The 21,029-nt window shown below is 43.0% G+C and overlaps 1 protein-coding gene across 1 annotated transcript in view; it reads right to left on the reverse strand.

Moving 5' to 3' along the window:
* The window catches only part of tgfb2 (transforming growth factor, beta 2), a 95,397-nt gene extending 78,795 nt beyond the window's left edge, over positions 1-16,602 (reverse strand). The window contains exon 1 of the mRNA XM_044206557.1: positions 15,251-16,602. Within this exon, the coding sequence (XP_044062492.1) occupies positions 15,251-15,596 (346 nt within the window). The 5' untranslated portion in view covers positions 15,597-16,602. The remainder of the gene's footprint in view (positions 1-15,250) is intronic.
* Between the last annotated feature and the right edge of the window lie 4,427 nt (positions 16,603-21,029).

Genomic DNA, 21,029 nt, shown 5'->3' on the forward strand with positions numbered 1-21,029 from the left:
TTGCACTAGTCCAGCCTAGAAGTAACAAATGCATGCACTAATTTTTCTGCATCATTTTGAGACCGGATGTGCCTGATTTTTGCAACGTTACGTGGGTGAAAAAAGGCAGTCCTTGAAGTTTGTTTCATGTGGGAGTTAAAGGATAAATCCTGATCAAAGATAACTCCGAGGTTCCTTACGGTGCTGCTGGAGGCCAGGGCAATGCCATCTAGAGTAACTAGAGTAACTATATCTTTAGATAATGTGTCTCGGAGGTGTTTGGGACCAAGCACAATAACTTCAGTTTTGTCAGAGTTTAACATCAGGAAGTTGCAGGTCATCCAGGTCTTTATGTCCTTAAGGCATGCTTGAAGTTTAGTTAACTGGTTAGTTTCATCTGGCTTGATCGATAGATATAATTGGGTATCATCTGCATAGCAATGAAAGTTTATGGAGTGTTTCCTAATAATATTGCCTAGAGGAAGCATATATAAGGTGAATACAATCGGTCCAAGCACAGAACCTTGTCGAACTCGACTAACTTTGGCGTGCACGGAGGACTCACCGTTAACATGAACAAACTGAGATCGATCTGATAGATAGGATTTAAACCATCTTAGTGCGGCTCCTTTAATGCCAATAACAAGTTCCAGTCTCTGTAATAGGATGTCATGGTCAATGGTGTCGAACGCAGCACTAAGATCTAACAAGACAAGTACAGAGACAAGTCCATTGTCTGATGCAATTAAAAGGTCATTTGTAATTTTCACTAGTGCTGTCTCTGTGCTATGATGCACTCTAAACCTTGACTGAAAATCCTCAAATAAACTATTGTTATTTAGAATCAGAATCAGAAATACTTTATTGATCCCCGTAGGGAAAGTCACACAACTGATTCTTATATATAGCTTGTTAGGTTTAATGATTTCTTTTAAACTGTCTTATATTGATATGTGTGTGAACACAAATAAAACAAGAGCACAAACTGGTTAAAGATTCAGAAATGTATAATTATTGTTCCAACTTTGCTGTGTTGAGCTTAAAGGTGGGAACACATAATTCATGATGATTCCCAATGCAGCGACAATTGCAATTAATTTTCCTTGGAAATAAGGTTAACAATTAATCAGAGTTTCCAATGCAGACTAAATTCATTTTAATTTTTTTGAAAGTGAGTTAACTAATTTAAAATCCAAAATCTAAACAAATTCATTTTTATTTTCCTGAAAATTCATTAATCATGGTTATTAAATGGTTATCAATTGAGAATGTTAGTATCGGACGCTGTGATTTAAGTTATGCTTTATTGGGTTTTAGCCAAAAAGGGGCGTCCCTTTTTATCCCCACCCATTACCTATGCCCACATTTTAAAATGGTGAGTCAGGCAAAGTTCCAGGCTGCAGCAAAAGAGTGGAAAGCACAAATCACTACTGTTTAGCTCAGCCTCGCAACCGTAAAAGGTTTAAACTGATCATATTAACTGACCTTAATTTTGGTAAGAGGAAGGAGCAGGTTTACACTCACTTCTGGCTATCAGAATAAATCAGTGTTCATATTTAATAGCAGTGTTTAATGCAGTAAATTAATTTTAAAACAGGGCACCACTCCTTTTACGAGGATAAATTAATAAATAATCAATTAATTAATCATCAATTTAGTCTCGATCTGAAGTTGCTACAGAGTTCTTGTCTCAGTGACCGGAATATTTCATACACACAAACAAACAAACACACCAATGTTTTTCGAATATTTATTTAACTACTAACTACACACACAGGACAATAACTACTAGACTACACAAACAACTACACTACTAGACACGCAAATGAACGGATAAATGCAACCATGAAGAGGAGAGGAGAAGCAGTGTCATTTCTCTGTGGCAATCGGTTCTGGAATAAACTTCCTGAGTTCCATGTTTCAGACCACGCTGTCAATCCCATGGGGTGACACTGGCCTGAGTCGGATCTCTTCCTCCATAAGCAGGCTGATGAAGTTCGGTTGTGATAGCAACGCGGTGTACGCGTCTGCCAGATGTTGACTGAGTTTAAAGTTCATTGCGGTCCTCATTAGGACTGCGGTGCTGTAACAGGATGTAGCAACTTCTTTAATCTGGTATTAAGTTCGCTAATAGTTTCTTTCTTTAAGAGTTAAGTCTTTTAGTCTCTTTCGTTTTGTCTCTCTATTTCTCCTTCTCTGCACCATGTGACTGGTGCGTAAGGCCCAGGTTTTCTTCTTTTCTAACCTTGTCATGTTGGATCTCAGAGATGGCACAGCCTCTTTTTAGCAGGCTTCTTTCTTTCAGAATTGTTATCAGCATTTTTTCCAATTTTGCCTTTGATTCCCTCTGCAGGTTAGTTGAGGCCTGCTGGGCCTCGGGATTCAGTCAGGCGTTGTCGTACCTGGATTAATAAAGTTTCAAGTTTCTCCCATGTTAAAGCTTTGTCTTATCAGTTGTTGGAAGGCACTACAGACTTATGAATAAAACGGGGTATTGTCCACTTAAGTAATTAACAGACAGTGTTGATTAAATGTCATACATGGCCTAATATGTTATGACATCTGCTATTATGACGACACCCCATGTATAGGTTATACACACATCTGAAACAGTAAATGAAATAGTAAAAAACACAAATTAGATGTCCACATATATCAGCAATCTTTGTATCTCATCAATGTCTTTTGTCTGACTGCTTGTCTTTCCTCTCGGTTAACAGACACACACATGCTGGCCACACAAGGACCTGTGGAATTCAGCCTTTCACTTACAATTACAATAGGTGAACATGTACCATCCAGTAACCTTAGGCATGTTCAATTGAAGGTTAAGACAACAAGACATGTCCAAGGTTTCTGCCTGTTAAAAGGATGTTTTTTCTTGCCACTATCGCCAAATGCTTGCTCATGGTGGGATTTGTTGGGTCTCTGTAAATAATATTATAAAGAGTACGGTCTAGACCTGCTCTATAGGAAAAGTGCAATGAGATAACTTATGTTGTAAATTGGCGCTATATAAATAAATTGAATTGAAGAGATCAGTTGAAAATATTCTTGACAATATGTCATTAGAGTGGCAAGCAAGGACTTACACTACTGAAACTGTATCCCAAATTATCACACATGCTATCCCAAATTACTATGGATGTCCTGAAAGAATAGTTGTTAATGCAGAAAATGGTGATCCATACTTTGTATGACATCATATTCATTTCTTTACATAAAGAACAGCTCTTGTTGACAGGGTCTAGTGGCATCAGCATGACAACATCAAGTTCCACACTCTTCTTATATTGTTACTTAATGTAAGGCATTGATTAATACATTTGATTCTGCATGACAAAGTCATTTTCTTTATTCCTTTAGTCTTAACGTTGCAGGTCCTGGTTTTAACTTGATGAAGACACGAGATCATGAGATGTTCCTTAAAAGAGGGTGGTGTCAGGTTGTGTTATGCATGATCAGGGAGTGTAAGTTGTACTTTACTAGACTGGCTTAGGTTGTTTATGCTTGTGAGTTTTTGCAGGTCACCGTAAATCGAGAAATTGTCATTTAACCTTCCATTAGTGACCTGAGTCCGGCAAAGGTCATGGGGCAGAGGAGGTTGCTGGAGAAGGCTTATCAGTCTCTGGACAGGCCGGACTTATAACTTAGAAGCCATCTTTCAAAAATAGTCTAATTATTTTCATTAATACAGATCCAAAATGTTCATCAGGATTGGGGTTGCTACATACCAAAAAAGTCAATGGATCCTGTCTCATGTAACAAGTCAGTGATGACTTTTTCAATATTTAACCAAAAGCACCATCTTTCCCTTACCATATCCAAATGTTCTGAGCTGCCTTAACAGAACCATAAAATGTTCAGCATGTCTTACTTACCAGGAGTGGATATTGCAGGGAAAACAAATAATGCTGTTTGAAGTTGACAGTGATGGTTTTGCAGATACGTTCAGTATGAACATCTTGCATTGGCAATAAACAATATAAATGTTTCCTCTTATATTGAGAAAAACCATAATCCTGACATCATTACATTTCCTACAAATATATATTTACTAATGTAAATTAGTTGTATATTATAGCGTAATTTTTAGGAGAAGGACTGATGAGTCTCATGCTGATTGGTAACCTGGTTTTCAGCTTGCTTTACATTGCTTCAGAGCAGACATACATGCATTCATATTACATTTTGTCTCTTGAAAACTCTTCAGAATTTTTTATACACTTCCCTGTATCTGTGCCTCAACACAATGATACCTCAGAATGCCTTGGACCTCACAGTCCTAACTTAGACAGGTGTGTGCCTTTCTAAATCATGACCAGTCTTTTGAATTTGCCACAGGTGGACTTCTGAACATCAAGACATCAAGGACATCAAGTTCTGAGCATTTAAGCTCAAGTTTGACTGCCATAGCAAATGCTCTGAATACAGCATGTGACAGTTTCAAATTTCTAACACAGCTTGAGCAACTGCAGATCTGTCATTGTAAAAACTGTCCTCGCCCAGTGGCTATAGTCTCCAGCTTATTCATACCTCTACAGACTGAAACAAGAACCCAGGAGCATGAACTGTTGCCTGCCACATACATTGCTGTCTTTTCTGATACTATGACTCAGAGTTGATAAATCAGATATTTTTTAAATCCTATACATAGGGGCATTAAATGTTACATCAAACATTGACATGATGACCAAAATAGTATTATTTTATCTCATGAATACTGGCAAAGTTCAGCCACTGCTGAAAATTAATGTGTTCAGCTTTGTAATGCACTTTTCAGGACCAGTGTACACTGCAGACTCCCAGTTGTTTTACGTGCAACATTCTCTCAGATCCTTAATTTCAGGTTTGTTAGATGTTTAGAACCACAACACTGAAACTGTTGAGTACCATCCCAAGGTATCAGGAAGTAATTATTAATTATCAGATTTCAGCTGAATCATTTTGCTGTCCAAATGAATGATTCTAAGCCGTCATTACTGTGAAAACAACATGAGTTGAAGCATTAAACATGTAAAGACTTTGGTTTGGTCATGTATAAAAGTCTTTTAGTCTACTGACCACTCACAGCGCTTCACAACACATGCAGTCACCCATTCACACACACACATTCATACACAGATGGCAGAGGCTGCCATGCAAGGTGCCAACCTGCTCATCAGGAGCGGTTAGGGGTTCAGCATCTTGCTCAAGGACACTTCAACACTCTCTGGAGGAGCCGGAGATCGAACATGGAAGCCACGCCGCCCCACAACACATGGGTCAGTGATTCCAACATTAGTTTGATTGTATGAGTGTATAGTCTATGCTACTATAGGTAAACTGATAGAAATGAAGAAGAGACCTCTGTATCTTGTATCTTGGTTTATCAGTATGGTCTGGACCTCCTACCACTGCTGAATGTGTTGTTTTTACAAGCCTCCCTTCACAAACCAACAGCCGCCACATGACTGGGTTTATTTAGAGAGGTGCAGGGGTGATTGGTTTCACTCGGACTAACTAAACACCATCCATCACACACACGCTCAACAACATGCACACTGGGCTCTAAACATCACAACACAAACACAAGTGTTAGCAAGGCAAACTAACAAGAAGCCACCTACACTTTCTCTTTAAAACATGAACACACACACATCCTTCATTTTTGTCTAATTCTACAGTCTTTCACAAATACACAGAACACCAGAAGAGAACCAGCAGGGCCTTCTAGTCTCTCAGAGAGGGCCTACAACAAAACCTAATTTTGTGAAAAATCAAGCATAGAGGTGGTCCCTCTGTAATTGTTGCTATTGCAACTAAAAGAAGCTACATGGGGTGATATTAAAAATAACCATTCACATTTTACCTCTGGGTTCTTTTATTGATAAAATAATGATGATTTCCGCTAGCTAGAAGTCCTAAGGGAAGCCAACAATGGCAGGAGCTGCTGTGAATGAGGAAAGAGTGGATATTATTGCTAGCTTGTTGGAATGGGAAACCAACACCAGCACTGCTAAATTCTGTGCAGAAAACTAAGACATGTGAAAGACATTGCCTTTTAAATAATTCTGAAAGATACCAGTAGATGTCAGGGTCACCACCTATGCTGGGGCTGCTTGCTATTTAGCCGGGAGTTTGTCATGGTTCTGAGATGGAACAGAGTCATATATTCTTGCTTGGACTTTCTTGGAGTGAGAGACATGGCAGGCATCAAGTTGAATCCTGACCAATCACAGCTCACTGCCTTTCACGACTTGATCACATAGGTGATTGGAAAGGAGGTGCCTGGGACCTAGTTCACTGCTTCACCTGACAGTGCAAACAACATCATTCTTCTTTCTCTTCTCCGTGTTTACAGTTGTGTAATGGCGAGCTATCTGTGCTACTATTAGTCAACATATCAGAACAGGTAGCAGAAGTTTTGGGGGTGCCCTAATGGCTTAAGGGTTAAGGTGCCAACCATGTACCATAATGTGCCCAGTTGATGTCCAACCGGAGATCTTTGTTGCATGTCGATACCCATCTCTCTCTCCCATTGTTTCCTGTCAACTCTCTACTGTCAGCTATCTCTCTATGCACTTATCTTTTTGCCGGGACGTTGTGAGGCGTCCCGGAGGCTGTGTCAATGGTTCTCCACTGTGACACACCACATGTGATAAAACCAGAATATTATGAATATATTTGTTCCTGATGACCCATGAATGTCGATTCAGGCCTTTATCACGCTAATATTGTGTAGTGTGATCCCAGCATAGCCAGACTATGATTTCGGCTAGCCACTTGCAAGCTACAATTCTTTAAACTTTCTGGGACTTTCCATGCTAAAATGTTAGTATGACTTGAAACTTTCATTCTAATTCTAATGCTTTTCTTTGCCTATGTAAAGCACTTTGAATTACCTCTGTGTTTGAAATGTGCTATATAAATGAAGCTGCCTTGAAAATGTATGAAATTTACATAAACCCTAAAAAACTAGTAAGTGGACCTTTAGTTGGGATTGTTTTGTCAAATGAAATAAGAATGTAGTGGAGTACAGTCTTTGGAGCACACAATACTGCACAACGCTGTGGCTTTGAACTAGAGACCCACCGATCCAATCTGCTGGATCAGTGTTGGGACAGACACTGACATTAACTTACCTTACTGACTGAATCACATTAAATACAGTTTCTATGTCAACGTCATTCTAAAATGAAATGTTTACATTCATTCAGTCACGGTGGGCCGCCAACTCTGTTTTCAGTGCCACAGCAATCCCTCATCCCATGCTACCTTAACTAAAAATGATCCCACTGAGTTCCACACAGTAAGGTATACAGATGTTAAATCTGTGGGAAATTGGAGCACTGGCACCAGATCAGTAATTAGTAGTGGCAGCTAACCTGAGTTGAGGTATTGTAATCAGTATTGGGAGGGAAAACCGAGACATGTTTTTTGCTTGGGGTGGAGGTAGGACAGAGGGCTTTAGACCAACGCTCACAGCCACTGCAGTGCACACACTTACAGACACATGCCATTAACTGTCCATACAAATTGGGCTACTCCTTTCAGTCTTACTGCTTCCTATTAAAAAAGTGACACATCCTTCCTGCAGACTCTTTAAAGGCCTGATTAGAGGCTGATCTAAAACTCGTGCCAAACTACACTTTCTGTCCTGCACCCCCTTGGCAATTTACACACCACAGGAATGTATCTTCATACTGCTAATACCTGAACAGAGAACTGTTCACTCTGCTATGAGATTACCAGCTCTAAGTCTTTTCATTGTTCAAACACATCTATTATTTCAGATCCCTTCATTTGCTTCAGTGAGTGTTCACACTGATATCATGCTGTAAACTGAACTGTTAGAAAGCTCTCACGTAATGCTTTTAATGTGATTTTGCCAACACAAATGCTGTTAAAAAAACAGGTTCAAAGTGTTTAATGTGGTGAATTGTTACCTGATGGAGAGCTAATTACTGCCTTTGAATTCAGCTCACTAAATAAAAGCAGAGAGCATGTGGTCCACATTTGCTTTATAAATAAGCAGTAAATCTTTGGCTCACCATGTTCACTCCCTGTAACAAACAGCCTTTCTTTAAATGCTGTTTGAAATGCTCGCCAAGCTTATTAGTGTTCTGACAGGATATTTACAGCTGTGAGCACTCTGTGCCATTGTCAGATGCACTGATGCAGGATTTGTGCTGTAATGTGTGTGTGTGTGTGTGTGTGTGTGTGTGTGTGTGTGTGTGTGTGTGTGTGTTTCCAGGGCCTTTCCAAAGCAAACAGCAGTGTAAAGCAGATGCCACATTTCATTAAAGACAAACATTAGCTGTGAAAATGCAGGTTTTCTAAAGCTACATCCACACTACTACGTTTTACACCTAGCGTCCACACTACTCCGGCGTTTCGAGCCCCTAAAACGGACAAGTTTGGAAATGCTGCTGGCCCTTTTTTTCATTTGAGAACTCCGGGGTTGCGTTCTAGTCTGGACAGGAAAAAACGGTGGCTTTTGGAAATAATGACGGAGACACCCGCATTTGCGTCTTGATTGGGTCTCATCAGTAACGACGTGTCCTTTCCTGATACAAAGCATGGCTAATTCAATATGGATAACTTGCTGACCTTGTTGTCAATGCTAGCAGCTGTTGTGCAGTTTAATTCAGCATTTCATAATGCTACTACTGCCCACATGTGCAGGAGGCAAGCTGTTATTCAAGCAATTTGTGACAATTCCCAAGTTAAGTGGCGTTATCAGCCCTACATTGAGCGCCGGTTTTGGGTGAAGAACTAGTGCCTGGTGGGATCATTTTACTAATGAAGTTGTGGTTCCTGGGGGATGGCGAGAAAACTTACGAATGTCCAGATGTGGAAGGAGCAACAACAAAAACTAGCACACATGGATGTATTTACAAAGGTATCCTGCACATTGTATTACCTGAGTGATGAGAGAAGACTCCGGAAAACTGATAACGTTGATGCGTTTGGACTATCCCATGGATCCCATTGATGCATCAATAATTAAACGTTTGATAGTAGCTTAGCTTAGCTTGCTGTTAGTGTGTTCAGCCGTTTTGCAGTTTAAAGATTAGCCCAACTAAAAGAGTACATGTGTAACGCTAACTCGGAATATGTGTTGTGATATTGTGGAGTATTTGAGTTTGTACATTGACAGAATGGATGTTATATTGTCTATATTAAGAAAGACACAAACAAAATGCTATTTATAATGTTTTAATAAAAATAGCCTTACCTGGGAGGATTTTGTGAAGAGCAGTCACGTTTCCCTGCCTTATTATTTTTGTCCTGTTCCTGTTTACAATGGCACACGCATGCCGAGTGTATGTGTATGGTCACATCATATGCATTTTCAGGCGTTAGTATGGACGGAGATTACTTCCGAAACAGAGCTGAAACGCTCGGACGGAGATAGTTTTCGCTTTAAAATGCCGTTTTTAAACGAAAATGTAGTAGTGTGGATGTAGCCTAAGTGACTCCAGTCGGAGTGTGTTCAGCCATGCTGAGCAGCCTGTCTGCCTTCAAGGACAGATCTGCTTTATCAGGATGTTTCACACTGTTACACTCCTGATCTCTGCACACCACAGGAACAACACAACTCTGCTACTTTGACATCTTCTGCAGAGGTCATGAGCAGCATCAATCTCTCAGTGTGTGTGTGTGTGTGTGTGTGTGTGTGTGTATGTGTGTGACAAAGTCAACAATATCTGCTGGAGTATGAAGGACACTTTAAACAAAACATGCTGCCCAACACATGCACAAAATCAAACGCTTAATGTCACTGTAAATGTGGAGTTGGTAGTCTGGAGGTCAGTTTTCAATCATATATTCCTAGGAATTCTGTTGATATGCAACTAATGCTATCTGGAAGGTTAAAACTGAATATACATTGTATGCACAATTTAATGATTTCATTTGATATGGAGACATTCCAAATGTACAAAGAAAGAAGTGTATTTAGCTGTATTTGGCCAAACAATAAGACTTTATGACATGGTTAAGATTAGGTCAATAAAAGCATTTCATTAACGATAGGGAAAGATGGTGGTCATTCTTCAATAATAAAAATAATTATTAGAGACAGAATGTGAAGCGAGGGTACTGAAGGTGAGCATTTGTACAACTACAGTCCGACATTCACATCGTTACTTTACACTGCACTACAGAATATGAACATCACTACTTCCTTACTGCTGAGCAAAATCAGTTTTCAGTAAAAACATATTCTTTGCATCATTCAGTAACCCCCAAATCATATACTGCTGATTCACAATAGTTGATCACAATAATATGATGTAGCCTGAACACAAGCCCTCAGCTGTCTCAGTCAGACTCCTCAGTACATGACACTAAATGATTGTTGTTTGAATGTGAGCTCAGTTGTCTTTCCTATCATAAATTAAATATACACATTCTAATGTAGACAAATTCATTACACATTTTTGAAATGTAAATATGAATAGAAAACTAGTCTTATGTGTAGACATCCAGTCAGAGCAGATGCAGCACACAGTGGGCTCAGTGTGGTCTTTAGCAGGGCACATAGGCCACAACACACAGATTGATTACAACCACACAGACAGGGAAACACTGTGTCAACCAGGCTGCTACAGCAGGTGCACACACAGCTGTACTCTTCACACACACACAGGTGATACACTCCTAAAGAACATCCCTCTTTGTGAAATTAGAATTACTGATGATGTGTGCAGCGTCTAACTAAGGCTGTGATCAGAGGGAAGGTTTTCTCTGCTGCTGTAATAATAACAGGGAGTAAGAGGTCAGAGGGCATATGCAGTATTACACCATTCTGTCCAGCACTTCCTACAAAAAAACATTTTCAAGGCATATTTTTATAGTGACGGAAGTTTAAAAGTTTGACAAAATATGTCCAACATGTCCAAAGTGTTAAGATACCTGAAAATCTGCATGTGTTCAAACAGTGAGATTAGTGTTCAAATTTTGAGACTGCAGATTTTTCCTCATAAGGAGAAACACGAAAAGGGAAAAGAAGAGTGAAGCAAAGCATGATGAAAAGAGGATCTGAGCTGCTAAGAAAGTAAGCACATTAATAGCAATAGTTCAGAATGTCTTAGTAAGGTATAAACTGCCTGATGGTTCTTGCAAACTAGTAAACAGCTATTTCCAGTTAATTTGAGCAATACACATTGGCCACAACGCGGAGAGTCACATCAAACAACGTCCACAGCAATTCAATTCAATTGTATTTATATAGCGCCAATTCATAACAGAAGTTATCTCATTGCACTTTTCCTATAGAGCAGGTCTAGACCGAACTCTTTAGAATATTATTTACAGAGACCCAACAAATCCCACCATGAGCAAGCACTGCTGCTGCTTTTCTGAAGAGTTGACACACGCCAATGCTAGGAAATAGGACTGTGGTGCAGCCTGACAGGTTGACATGCGGCACTGTTAACATAGAAAACAGTGGGCCATGTTTGCCTACACTTATTTTACGCCTGATATCTCTGCATCACAACTTGTGACCTTAAAATAATAAATGATGTTCATGTTTAGCTTGTCTTCTTAATCAGTTTCTGAGATAAATCTCCAACCGAGATTATCACTATGACATCATCAGCGGGCTCCTCCAGAGCCAGAGAAGACATTACACTCTTTTCACAGGCGGACTTCAACACTTACATCTGTGTGTAAAACTGGTTTAATTCCCCTTTAACTTGTGATGTCAGTACAACAGACCTTAAAAGTTATTAGCAATCATGTGGTCTCCTGCAGATGAATCTGATGAATAGACTGACAAAGGGGTAAGAGGGGAAGGAATAGGATCAGGGTGGGTGGAGGTAGTGGTGGTTGGAGGGGTCTTCCTTCCACCCGTCCAAAGCCCAGCAACCGAGCATCTCTCCTGCTGGAATTTTCCATGGCGGATGGCAGGCAGGGTGTACATACAATGCCTCCCAGCTAACTGGGTTTAAATATACAACTGTGAGACCTGGGACAGTGTCTCCAAGCCATGTCCACCCCCTCACCCACTGCACAGCATTTCTGTAAGGCTCCCAGGGCCGCTGTGCCCCACATTGCTGCCTCGGAGGACTTCCTGGCGCCTGACCAAATAAGGATGATACCCTGTGTGGTGTGTGTATGAGTGTGTGTGTGTGTGTGTGTGTGTGTGTGTGATATTTCACAGCAACTCACTCTCACACGTCAAGTAAAAGAGACTGAATAAATAGAGCCTATCAGCTGAAGGGTTAACTGCTTGATCTCTCTCCTGTCAGCATCTGTCTCCAGATGTGCGGACCTGGCCAGTGTCACCAGTTCACATGAATGGGAATCAATTCTGGCCTCTTTCCTCCCTGCGTGTTGACTCAGTATTATTTATACCCCGTAAATGCTTTCCTCACTGCACTTGGCATCAGGCCTGATCTATTCATATTTAAGGTATTTACACAAGAGGCAGGGCCAAGCATAACATTTAATGCAAAATACACCTCGGGGCATACAAAATGTCGAGATAATTTATTTTTGCTTCAGTTCACGGGCTCACATTTCTGATGTGAAGGGGAAAACCATACTGGGGTTAATGGCTCTGAAGTTTCATTTAATATGATTATTTAGTTTCTACAGCCGTGCCTTTCTTCTGATGTTTCTTTGATCTGCTGAAGAAGAAATTCATCTTCTCCACATGGGAGGTCAAAGGTCAGGAGCTGTCAGCAGAGAAGTGAACCCACGCCCTCTGCTTGAAGGATTATTACACAAACATGGCTTCCTCTGCAAACTGTATGTCGCTTCAAACGTTTCAAATGAAACAACACAACTCATACACACTGTCACATCCTCTGCCTTTTAGTTCAATCTCCGACAATGTTGGAAATTCGTTTAAGCTGGTGCGGTCCACAGAGAGTAGTGCTGAGTAGTTAAATCACATTTTAAGGCTGACACTGATGAAAATATATAAAGGGGTGCTCCACTAATTTTACAAATCCTAGTAACACCATGGTGTTACGTCACCTAGTGCTGAATATGCATTGTAGGAAAGCCAAACATAAACAAGTTGATAATTTTGAATATGTACACATAACAGAACCGACAGGTAGAAGAGAATAGAGAACTAACCCTGCAATCTCTGACTTCAAAGGTTGTGCAAATGTGCAAATAAAGAGTTGGATAAATTGAGATTAGGTTTGTGTGATTGTATAATACTAAATTTATCATTTATTTCTATCAAGATGATGATTCACATGATAACACAAGGTACCCATCCTTAAATGGAGTTAAAGGACAAATCTTGGATCATTGTGGTCTGTGCCTAACTGCTCACAATACTCAGTACAACAACAACTAGTCATCACTGTCATGATGCCCCCCTTCTGCGTCAGTACTACATTTAGAAATCTGAAGACAGTATCATTCACTCCCGCCGGCTTTCACATTAAATGGCCGATAGAAAACAGAGAGGAATCTCAGCGATCATTCTGGCTGTGACAGTGTGCTCGCCTGCTGTGTGACATTCACCCACAGAGCAACGCAGTGAGACAGGCTGCGGGGCCACTTTGTCCACTTCAGCCTGTTTACTGCTCAACAGCTGGGATGCTAGTGCACTGGGGTTTCTCTGCAGCCATAAGGTCACATTACGCCGCAGACTTCCAGATAAGCGAGAGTCTTCGGGGTGGAACGTGATCAGTAAAGTGGGAATAAATGTGCCTTAAAAGGTCAAAAACTGTCTTTTCAGTAACAGTCAACGATTTTATAGGGATTATAATTTTAGTACAAAGTAGCTCTGATGCGTGGGGTGGAGGCAGAAAACTATCTGCATGGAGAGATACCACTAGAGGAGGGAAAAGGTAAAGACTTAAGACTCATCGACTTGCCTTTTTCAAACCCTCTTCTTGTTGCTCAACACGACTAATGTTCACTGATCACTAATGTTGACAAAATAACAACAAGACCTCTTCTGATGTCAGTTTGTGTTTTCTCTGGAGATTAACCTTAATGCCAAGTACATCATATATTGCACTTTCTGTGTCACTGCAGTGTTAACCTGAGCGGGCTGGGAGACGCTGTGAGCAGCAGTCCCATTGGAGGACCGAGGACCTGCCGGAAGGACTGTCCTCACTGTTAATTCCCATGTTAAGGTTTGTTGCGGCCGACTGGCGGCAATCTGAAGTGGAATGAAGCCCACCCACGGCAGCCGACCCAAAACAGGAGTGGGACGAGTCCCCCCTCGACACAATGCCCTTCCTTAACCCTAAGCTGCCTTTGCACTAAATTGCGTGAAATCTTGTACCATGGCCACAGAAACGGAATCAAGGAGAGGTTATCAAACTGCACTTTACCTTTCACCTCCCTCATTTCATCCCTGCACATGAATATGTGTCTGAGGATATTTAATATCACAGAATGATGAAACTAAATCAATACTGGGCACCGTCATCCAATACTGTGCTTCAACGGTGTGTGGCACACACCTACTGGCTTTGTCTCCATAGCAACCGTGGCTAAGGATCATGGGTAATGTAGCCTAGCCTTCCGCTATCCAAAACTGACAACAAAAAACTTTATTTCTCAGAATCGAAGGAGAAATAATCAAAACTGAATCGTATTGTTGAATTATCAAGGACACTTCAAGGACAGTCCTTCAGGCGGCAGGTCCTCGGTTGTCCAATGGGACTGCTGCTCACAGCGTCTTACAGCACCGCGCTCAGATTAACCCTGGACTGAGCGGACGGCCAGAGCAGTTCCTCAGATGGGTTGACATTGGAGGTAGAGCGGGTTGCCCCCTCATGGGAAGGTCAGCGGTTCCAAGTGTCCTGAACCCCAAGTTGCTTTCAAAGGCTGAGCCATCAGTGTGTGTGTGTGTGTGTGTGTGTGTGTGTGTGTGAAGCTGTGAGTGGTCAGAAGACCAGAAAGGTGCTGTCCACTTACTCTGGAGTCAGTGAGGGCTGGATATCGTGGCCCTGTTCTGTAGAAGCAATCCAGTTTGAATGCTTTGCATTGTGCTGACATTGCATATATTATTAATAAAGTTGTGTTAAACCAGATTGCCTCACACAGAAAACCTGGGGCCAGGTTCTGCATAAGAGTGCTGCTGGTGGTCTTGGTGGCCCCACTATGCCTAGCTCTGCTGATGGCCCTGCACTCCGCACTCCAGCAGAGCATGATGGGGCGGATTTTCCAAGACAATCACAAACACACGTGACCACGTAGCCAACAAGCCCATTTGGGACTCCAGGCTTTTAACCTTCACACTCCAGTAACAGAGGCCACATGTGCGCACACACGCACACACACACACACACACACTTACTCTCTGACGGGAAGAAGGGCTGCATGTCGATCTTGTGCACCTCCTTGGCGTAATACTCCTCCTCGGACCGCTGCCGCTCGCACGTCGCCGCCCGTTCGTTCGCCTTCTCCTGCAGCAGGTCCCGGGTGCTGTTGTAAATGGCGACAATGTCCCGGGACACCTCCTCGGGCTCAGGAAAGTCCTCTGGGGGACTGGTGAGCTTCAGCTTGCTCAGGATCTGCCCTCGAATGGCCTCGATGCGCTTCTTCTTGAACTGATCCATGTCCAACGTGCTGCATGTGGACAAGCTGAGCGCCACGGTGGCTAAATCCAAAGTGAGGAGAAGACTGACGACACACAGGTTCATCTTCTCAGCCTCTGCTCCAAACCTCAAATAAAGAAAACAGATTCAGGAAAATATTCTCCGAGGCGATTTAAATGTCGTCAGGCTGATGCATTTCTTAGGAACAAGGGAAGTGAAGAGCATTTACGCACACGAGCCAGTGGCCCCGAACTGTTAACTGACAATCGTGTGGCTCTAATTCCCCAGCGTCAGCCAAGTGGACCTGAAAATCCATTCAACTGTCTCGACACAAAAAGAGAGCCGTTACTCGGATCTGTTCCCGGCGCAGCGACAGTGCGTAAAGGTGCAGCTGAATGTTGCCAGAGGTGGACGTGCGGCCATCAAACGGACCTGAAACACGAGCGAGTTAAAAACAGCTGAAGGACGGGAAACCGTGGAGCCTGCGGGGCTGCGCACCCCTCCGCATCAGAGCCGGCCGGGCTCCGGGGGTTCTCTCTGTCCAGCGTCAGTGTCCTGATATGCGATTCATTGCGTTTTGTTATCCAGACAGACCTCAGTTGTTTAAAAACATGGAAAGAGTCAGGCGCGGTCCTGGCGGTCAGCGGGGACGCAAGGTGCGAACTTCTTCCAGTTTGGCCGACGCGTTTAGGCGAAATCAAAAATCCACACAAAGTAGTGATTTCACGACGAACTCGTCTTCCTTCAGAAGCAGCTCGGAAACGAGCAGCTCGGAGTTTGCCTTCGATGCGACTGCAGAGCGCTTTTACGCGTCTTCCCTCACCCCATCTAGTTGGGGAATGGCTCGTATTTTACGCGTGCCAAGCGGGCTTGTAGGAGATTTCTAAGGGACTGAAGTTACCACGCGCTCCCCCCTCGCCCGCGTCAAACCGAGGCTGTGGTGGTCATCACTGTCGGAGAAGGGGACCCCTTCAGTTCCACGTTCCGGGACGATTTATTGTAAATAGGAGTGCTCACTGTGCCCACCGGGACAGCGCTGCGGCGGCTGATGGCCCATTGGCTCCTGGTGCGCTGTGACGCAGGGTCCTAGAGCCGGTCCGCGCGAGGCTTCTCTCTCTTTACGCACTTGAAGCGGAACAGTTCCACTAGACACAAGTTGTACTTTTGAATTCGTGTTCAAACACTAGTGTACCCTCCTGTGTATCGGTCACGTGACTGGAATGATTGTACACTTGCAGAGAGCTTGATTCGCTCAGGACGCAGCGAACACGTGGACCCTGCGCACTGAAAAGTATCTGTTGCTCAGAGTTTACCCAGCAATGTGCTTTAGTTTACTGGAAAGTCATTTTCCATGTTTGTAGATTTCATTCTGCTGCAGCTCTCAGAAAGCCGGCTCTCCGTTCTGTTAGTGGATTGTCACTGCATGAAGTGTGTGTTACTGAGTTCATCGGATTTCCATTACAAGAAAGGTTTATTAGGAACTTGATTCGGTGGCAGCATTCAGCACAGCACACTAATGAAAGCATAAAGACAAGTTCAAATACACAATGCAGAGATGAGTGTGTGCCTGGGGCCCCGCGGGCGGGATGATCTGCTGGATTCCCCCCAGTCTCAGCATGTATACAGTATTTCAGTGCTGGCATACTATTTGGCCCCTGATTGGCTATATGGTCATTTGATGAGACACACCTTATTTTAAGCATTAGCAACAGCGAAGCACAATCTTCCATATTATCAATTCACTTTGTAATAAGATTAGCACAAACCAAGTGATGAACAGAAATCCTGGAGCTTCCGAGGGCCTCTGGGATTCTGGTTGGTATCCAGCCTTGTCTTTAAAGTGCCAAACTTTACCATTCAAGAGTTGAATCACCTCAGGGAACGGAGACTATTCTTCAACCGCTCTCAGAGGGGAGGTCCCGGCTGAGAATCTTAGCCAGTCTTCAGAGTGTTCTGATGAAGCTGAAGAGCGCTGGAATCCAGTGTCCCAACTCTTTTCTCCAATCACTTATTTCAGCAGCAGTCCGAGTATCCTGAACCAAACTGTGTTTCCACATCTGGTGTCATTTTTGGGGGGCCTCCTCAAAAAAATATAATCTCCAAAGAGCAAACTTTAAGTTTTTATAAACAGTGTTTTCCCATTTAGTACCAAGAAAATATAACTCTCACATTGTAAACTGGTTTCCTGAAAATTTCAATATGTAGCTTTCCATCTCCTGCTCTCCCCAATCAGAACCAGCTTTAATGCCAAGCGGGTTCACACACACGAGGAATTTGCTTTGGTATTTTGGTGCAAAACAATAAACATAGTAGAAATATAAAGAAAGATAAAGCAAGTACAGCAGGTCAAGAATCATTAATATAAAAATGACTATAAGATATTAAAGAATATATAAAAAAGAAAAGAATAAAGAATATGTACAATGTGACTTATTTAAATTACAGTTTGTGCACGGTTGTGCAATGTGCAAAATATTTACATGGGACTGTGCAAAAGTTTACAGTATGAGTATACTGTACTATGGGGGGGGCTGCAGACTGAAAGAAACTCCCTGAGGGGAGTGTCTGAGACTGTTTGTGTCCAGGGTGGGAGGGTGAGCCACAGTCTTTGTTGCTCACCTCAGGCCTACAGGTCCTGGAGGGAATGTAAATTGCAGCCAATCTTCTCTCTGGAGCGAAAGAGACGCTGCAGTCGGTCCTTGTCCTTGGCAGTGGCAGCACCGTACCAGATGGTGATGCAGGAGGTGAGGTTGGACTCGATGGCGGTGTAGAAGTGCACCATCTTTGTCATTGGCAGGTTGAATTTCTTCAACTGCCGCAGGAAATACATACTCTGTTGGGCTGATGTTGGTGGAAGCGGAAGGACTCCACAGTGTCGACTGGGGAGTCACACAGGGTGATGGGGGCGGGTGGGGCTGGGTTCTTCCTGTAATCCACAACCATATCCACTGTCTTGACAGCGTTGAGCTGCAGGCTGCTCTGGCTGCACCAGGTCTCTGATCATCTCTTTAGTTTTCCCAACAAACACTTGTGGGAGCAGCTGAATGTGAACAGAATGACACTGCCATGTTTTGATGTGGTGCAGAGTTCAGAGCTCAAGTCAAGATCTGAGGTCACGAGGGTCCTGCAGCTGCTCATTTAATAGTGTCAGGAACCAAAAACCTATCATTTCTCATCATGTCACTCCAGCCTCATTCACCTAAGTGTGGGCCTGAGAGTAAACAGACTGTACTCGTACAGCGCCTTTCTAGTCTTTTCCGACCACTCAAAGCGCTTCAACTATATATCACATTCACACACACTCCAAGCTAACTAATCATTCACTAATCATTCTTGCCCAAGGACACTTCGACCTGTGGGTTGGGGGATCGAACCACCGACCTTCTGATTGGTGGACAACCACTCTACCACTAAGCCAGAGTCTGATAGAAGGTGCGGGACCACCGCTCCTCGTCAGCTCTCTCTGCATGTCACTGCATGTGTGTTAGCCAATCAGCAGCCGACTGATCTGAACGTTAGCTCTTTCTAAAAGCCTCACACTGGCAGGATCTTCAACAGCAGGTTGCATGCTGATTGGCTGTATGTATGTTGGAGCAGAATCAGACCTGATGCGATCTGTGTGGGAGAACAGAGTATCAGAGACAGGGTTTGGGTTGGGGCCTGGAAGTCCATGACAGGCGCCACAACGGAGAATCAGAACAGTCATCTGGTGGTTCATGTGGACCACCATGTCTCCTCTGTGCGCTCCCACACACTCTGAGCCTGCTGTGTGCCAGCTTGATTTACTTTTTTTTCATTATTTGCCAAACGCTGTTGCCGGCCCATCACGCTCTGTTCGACCAAAGCCAGCCATCCAGAGGCCACTGCAGACCAGATGGTGTCACTAAATCAGTACCCACACACACAGATGTGAGACAAAATCAGGTGTGTGTCTCAGGCTGATTGTCCCCTCCAACACCTGTTCCACTCAAGAAAACTGCTGCAGCAGCAGACATCTGCACATCAGCTGGATGCCCTCTGTCCCAGCCCCGGGCCACTTACTCACTTGTTCCAAAGCTTTCAACCAGAACATGCGGTCTTCATCAGAGTTTGTTTGCTCAGTTGTCATGGAACTGCAGATGTTCAAACCTTCCATTACTTATTATGTTATGTATATAATTCTCTAAATAGAATCGATAACGATCAATGATTCAACAATTTTCAAAAACAATTGTTAAACAAAAAATCAGCTCCTGCACACTGTCAGCACTTCATCAGGCATTTCACACAAACACAACGGTTAGTCTTGGTAACAGCACTGTCCATCACTGCACGAGGAGAGCGACTACAGCACTGGACGTCAGCAAAGACAAGACTTCCAGGGGCGTTGACTTACCCTCTAAAGGATTCCACTTTATTGCAACCGAGTTTTTTATAGCTTTGGCCATCATTTACATCAGTCGTGATACTGTTGTTCAAAGGTGGGATTAACCCGGTTGGGAGACCAGGGGCAAAAATAAGCTGTGGGCCCCTTTTGAGCCCCCGCTAACATGCAGGCACATTCCCCCAACCCATTTTGCTCAGAGCCCCAGAAACCAACCAGGGGCCCATTTCATTACACTTTCATCATGGAAGCTGCGATTTGCTACATTCATCATTTCCTGTTGCTCAGTTGACGTTTCGCTCATCGAACAAACACCACACTGCGTGAGCCTTGTAGGACTTGTAAATTCATCTGCAATTTGCAGCAATCATTTGTAAAACATGATGCCGACGCTGCTTGTAATCTGGGTGTAAGCAATGCTCATGTTTTTCTTGCAGGTCAGAGTTCACCTTTGTTCAACTTTAACTGGTGCCACGTCAGCTCACAAGAGGCTGCTGGATGGATAAACTCCAGAAACAGGTTCATATGCCATCCATTATCACATTACTATCAATTCAGCTTAAAGGATTAGTCAGCTGATATTTTATAGTTTTGATGTCATGCCAGACTCAAACCAGCAGTGAACGTATCTGCTAACAGGTGTGTGTGTGTGTGTGTCACAGCTGATGGATCTTCTCCCTCATCAGTGAGCTGCTCTGCTGCACTGGCTGACATGTTCCTTCATCTCCGTGAACACACACACTGGAGTTTATTCTAACTCAGCCCCACACACACCGTCCTGCTGCCCCAAACACTCACTACAGCACCACATGTGGATTCATCCGCCGTTGAAAATAGTCCCCAACAGAAGCACTATTTCCTCCTGTTATCTGATAAAAACTACAGCGAGCAGCTGTTGGAGGAAACGACAGCCTTTTTATAAAAACTGTCGCCAAGCGCTTGCTCATGGTGGGATTTGTTGGGTCTCTGTTATTAATATTATAAAAAGTACAGTCTAGACCTGCTCTATAGGAAAAGTGCAATGAGATAACTTCTGTTATGAATTGGCGCTATATAAATAAAGTTGAATTGAAAAATAAATTGAATATAAACATATTTGTGAGGTGAAGATTTACATCTTCAGCAGGACCCAATGGGCTTGGAGCTGAGTGCCACAGACAAGGTAAAGTCAGAAA

Source organism: Siniperca chuatsi, linkage group LG9, assembly GCF_020085105.1.
Source record: "Siniperca chuatsi isolate FFG_IHB_CAS linkage group LG9, ASM2008510v1, whole genome shotgun sequence".
Classification (NCBI taxonomy): domain Eukaryota; kingdom Metazoa; phylum Chordata; class Actinopteri; order Centrarchiformes; family Sinipercidae; genus Siniperca; species Siniperca chuatsi.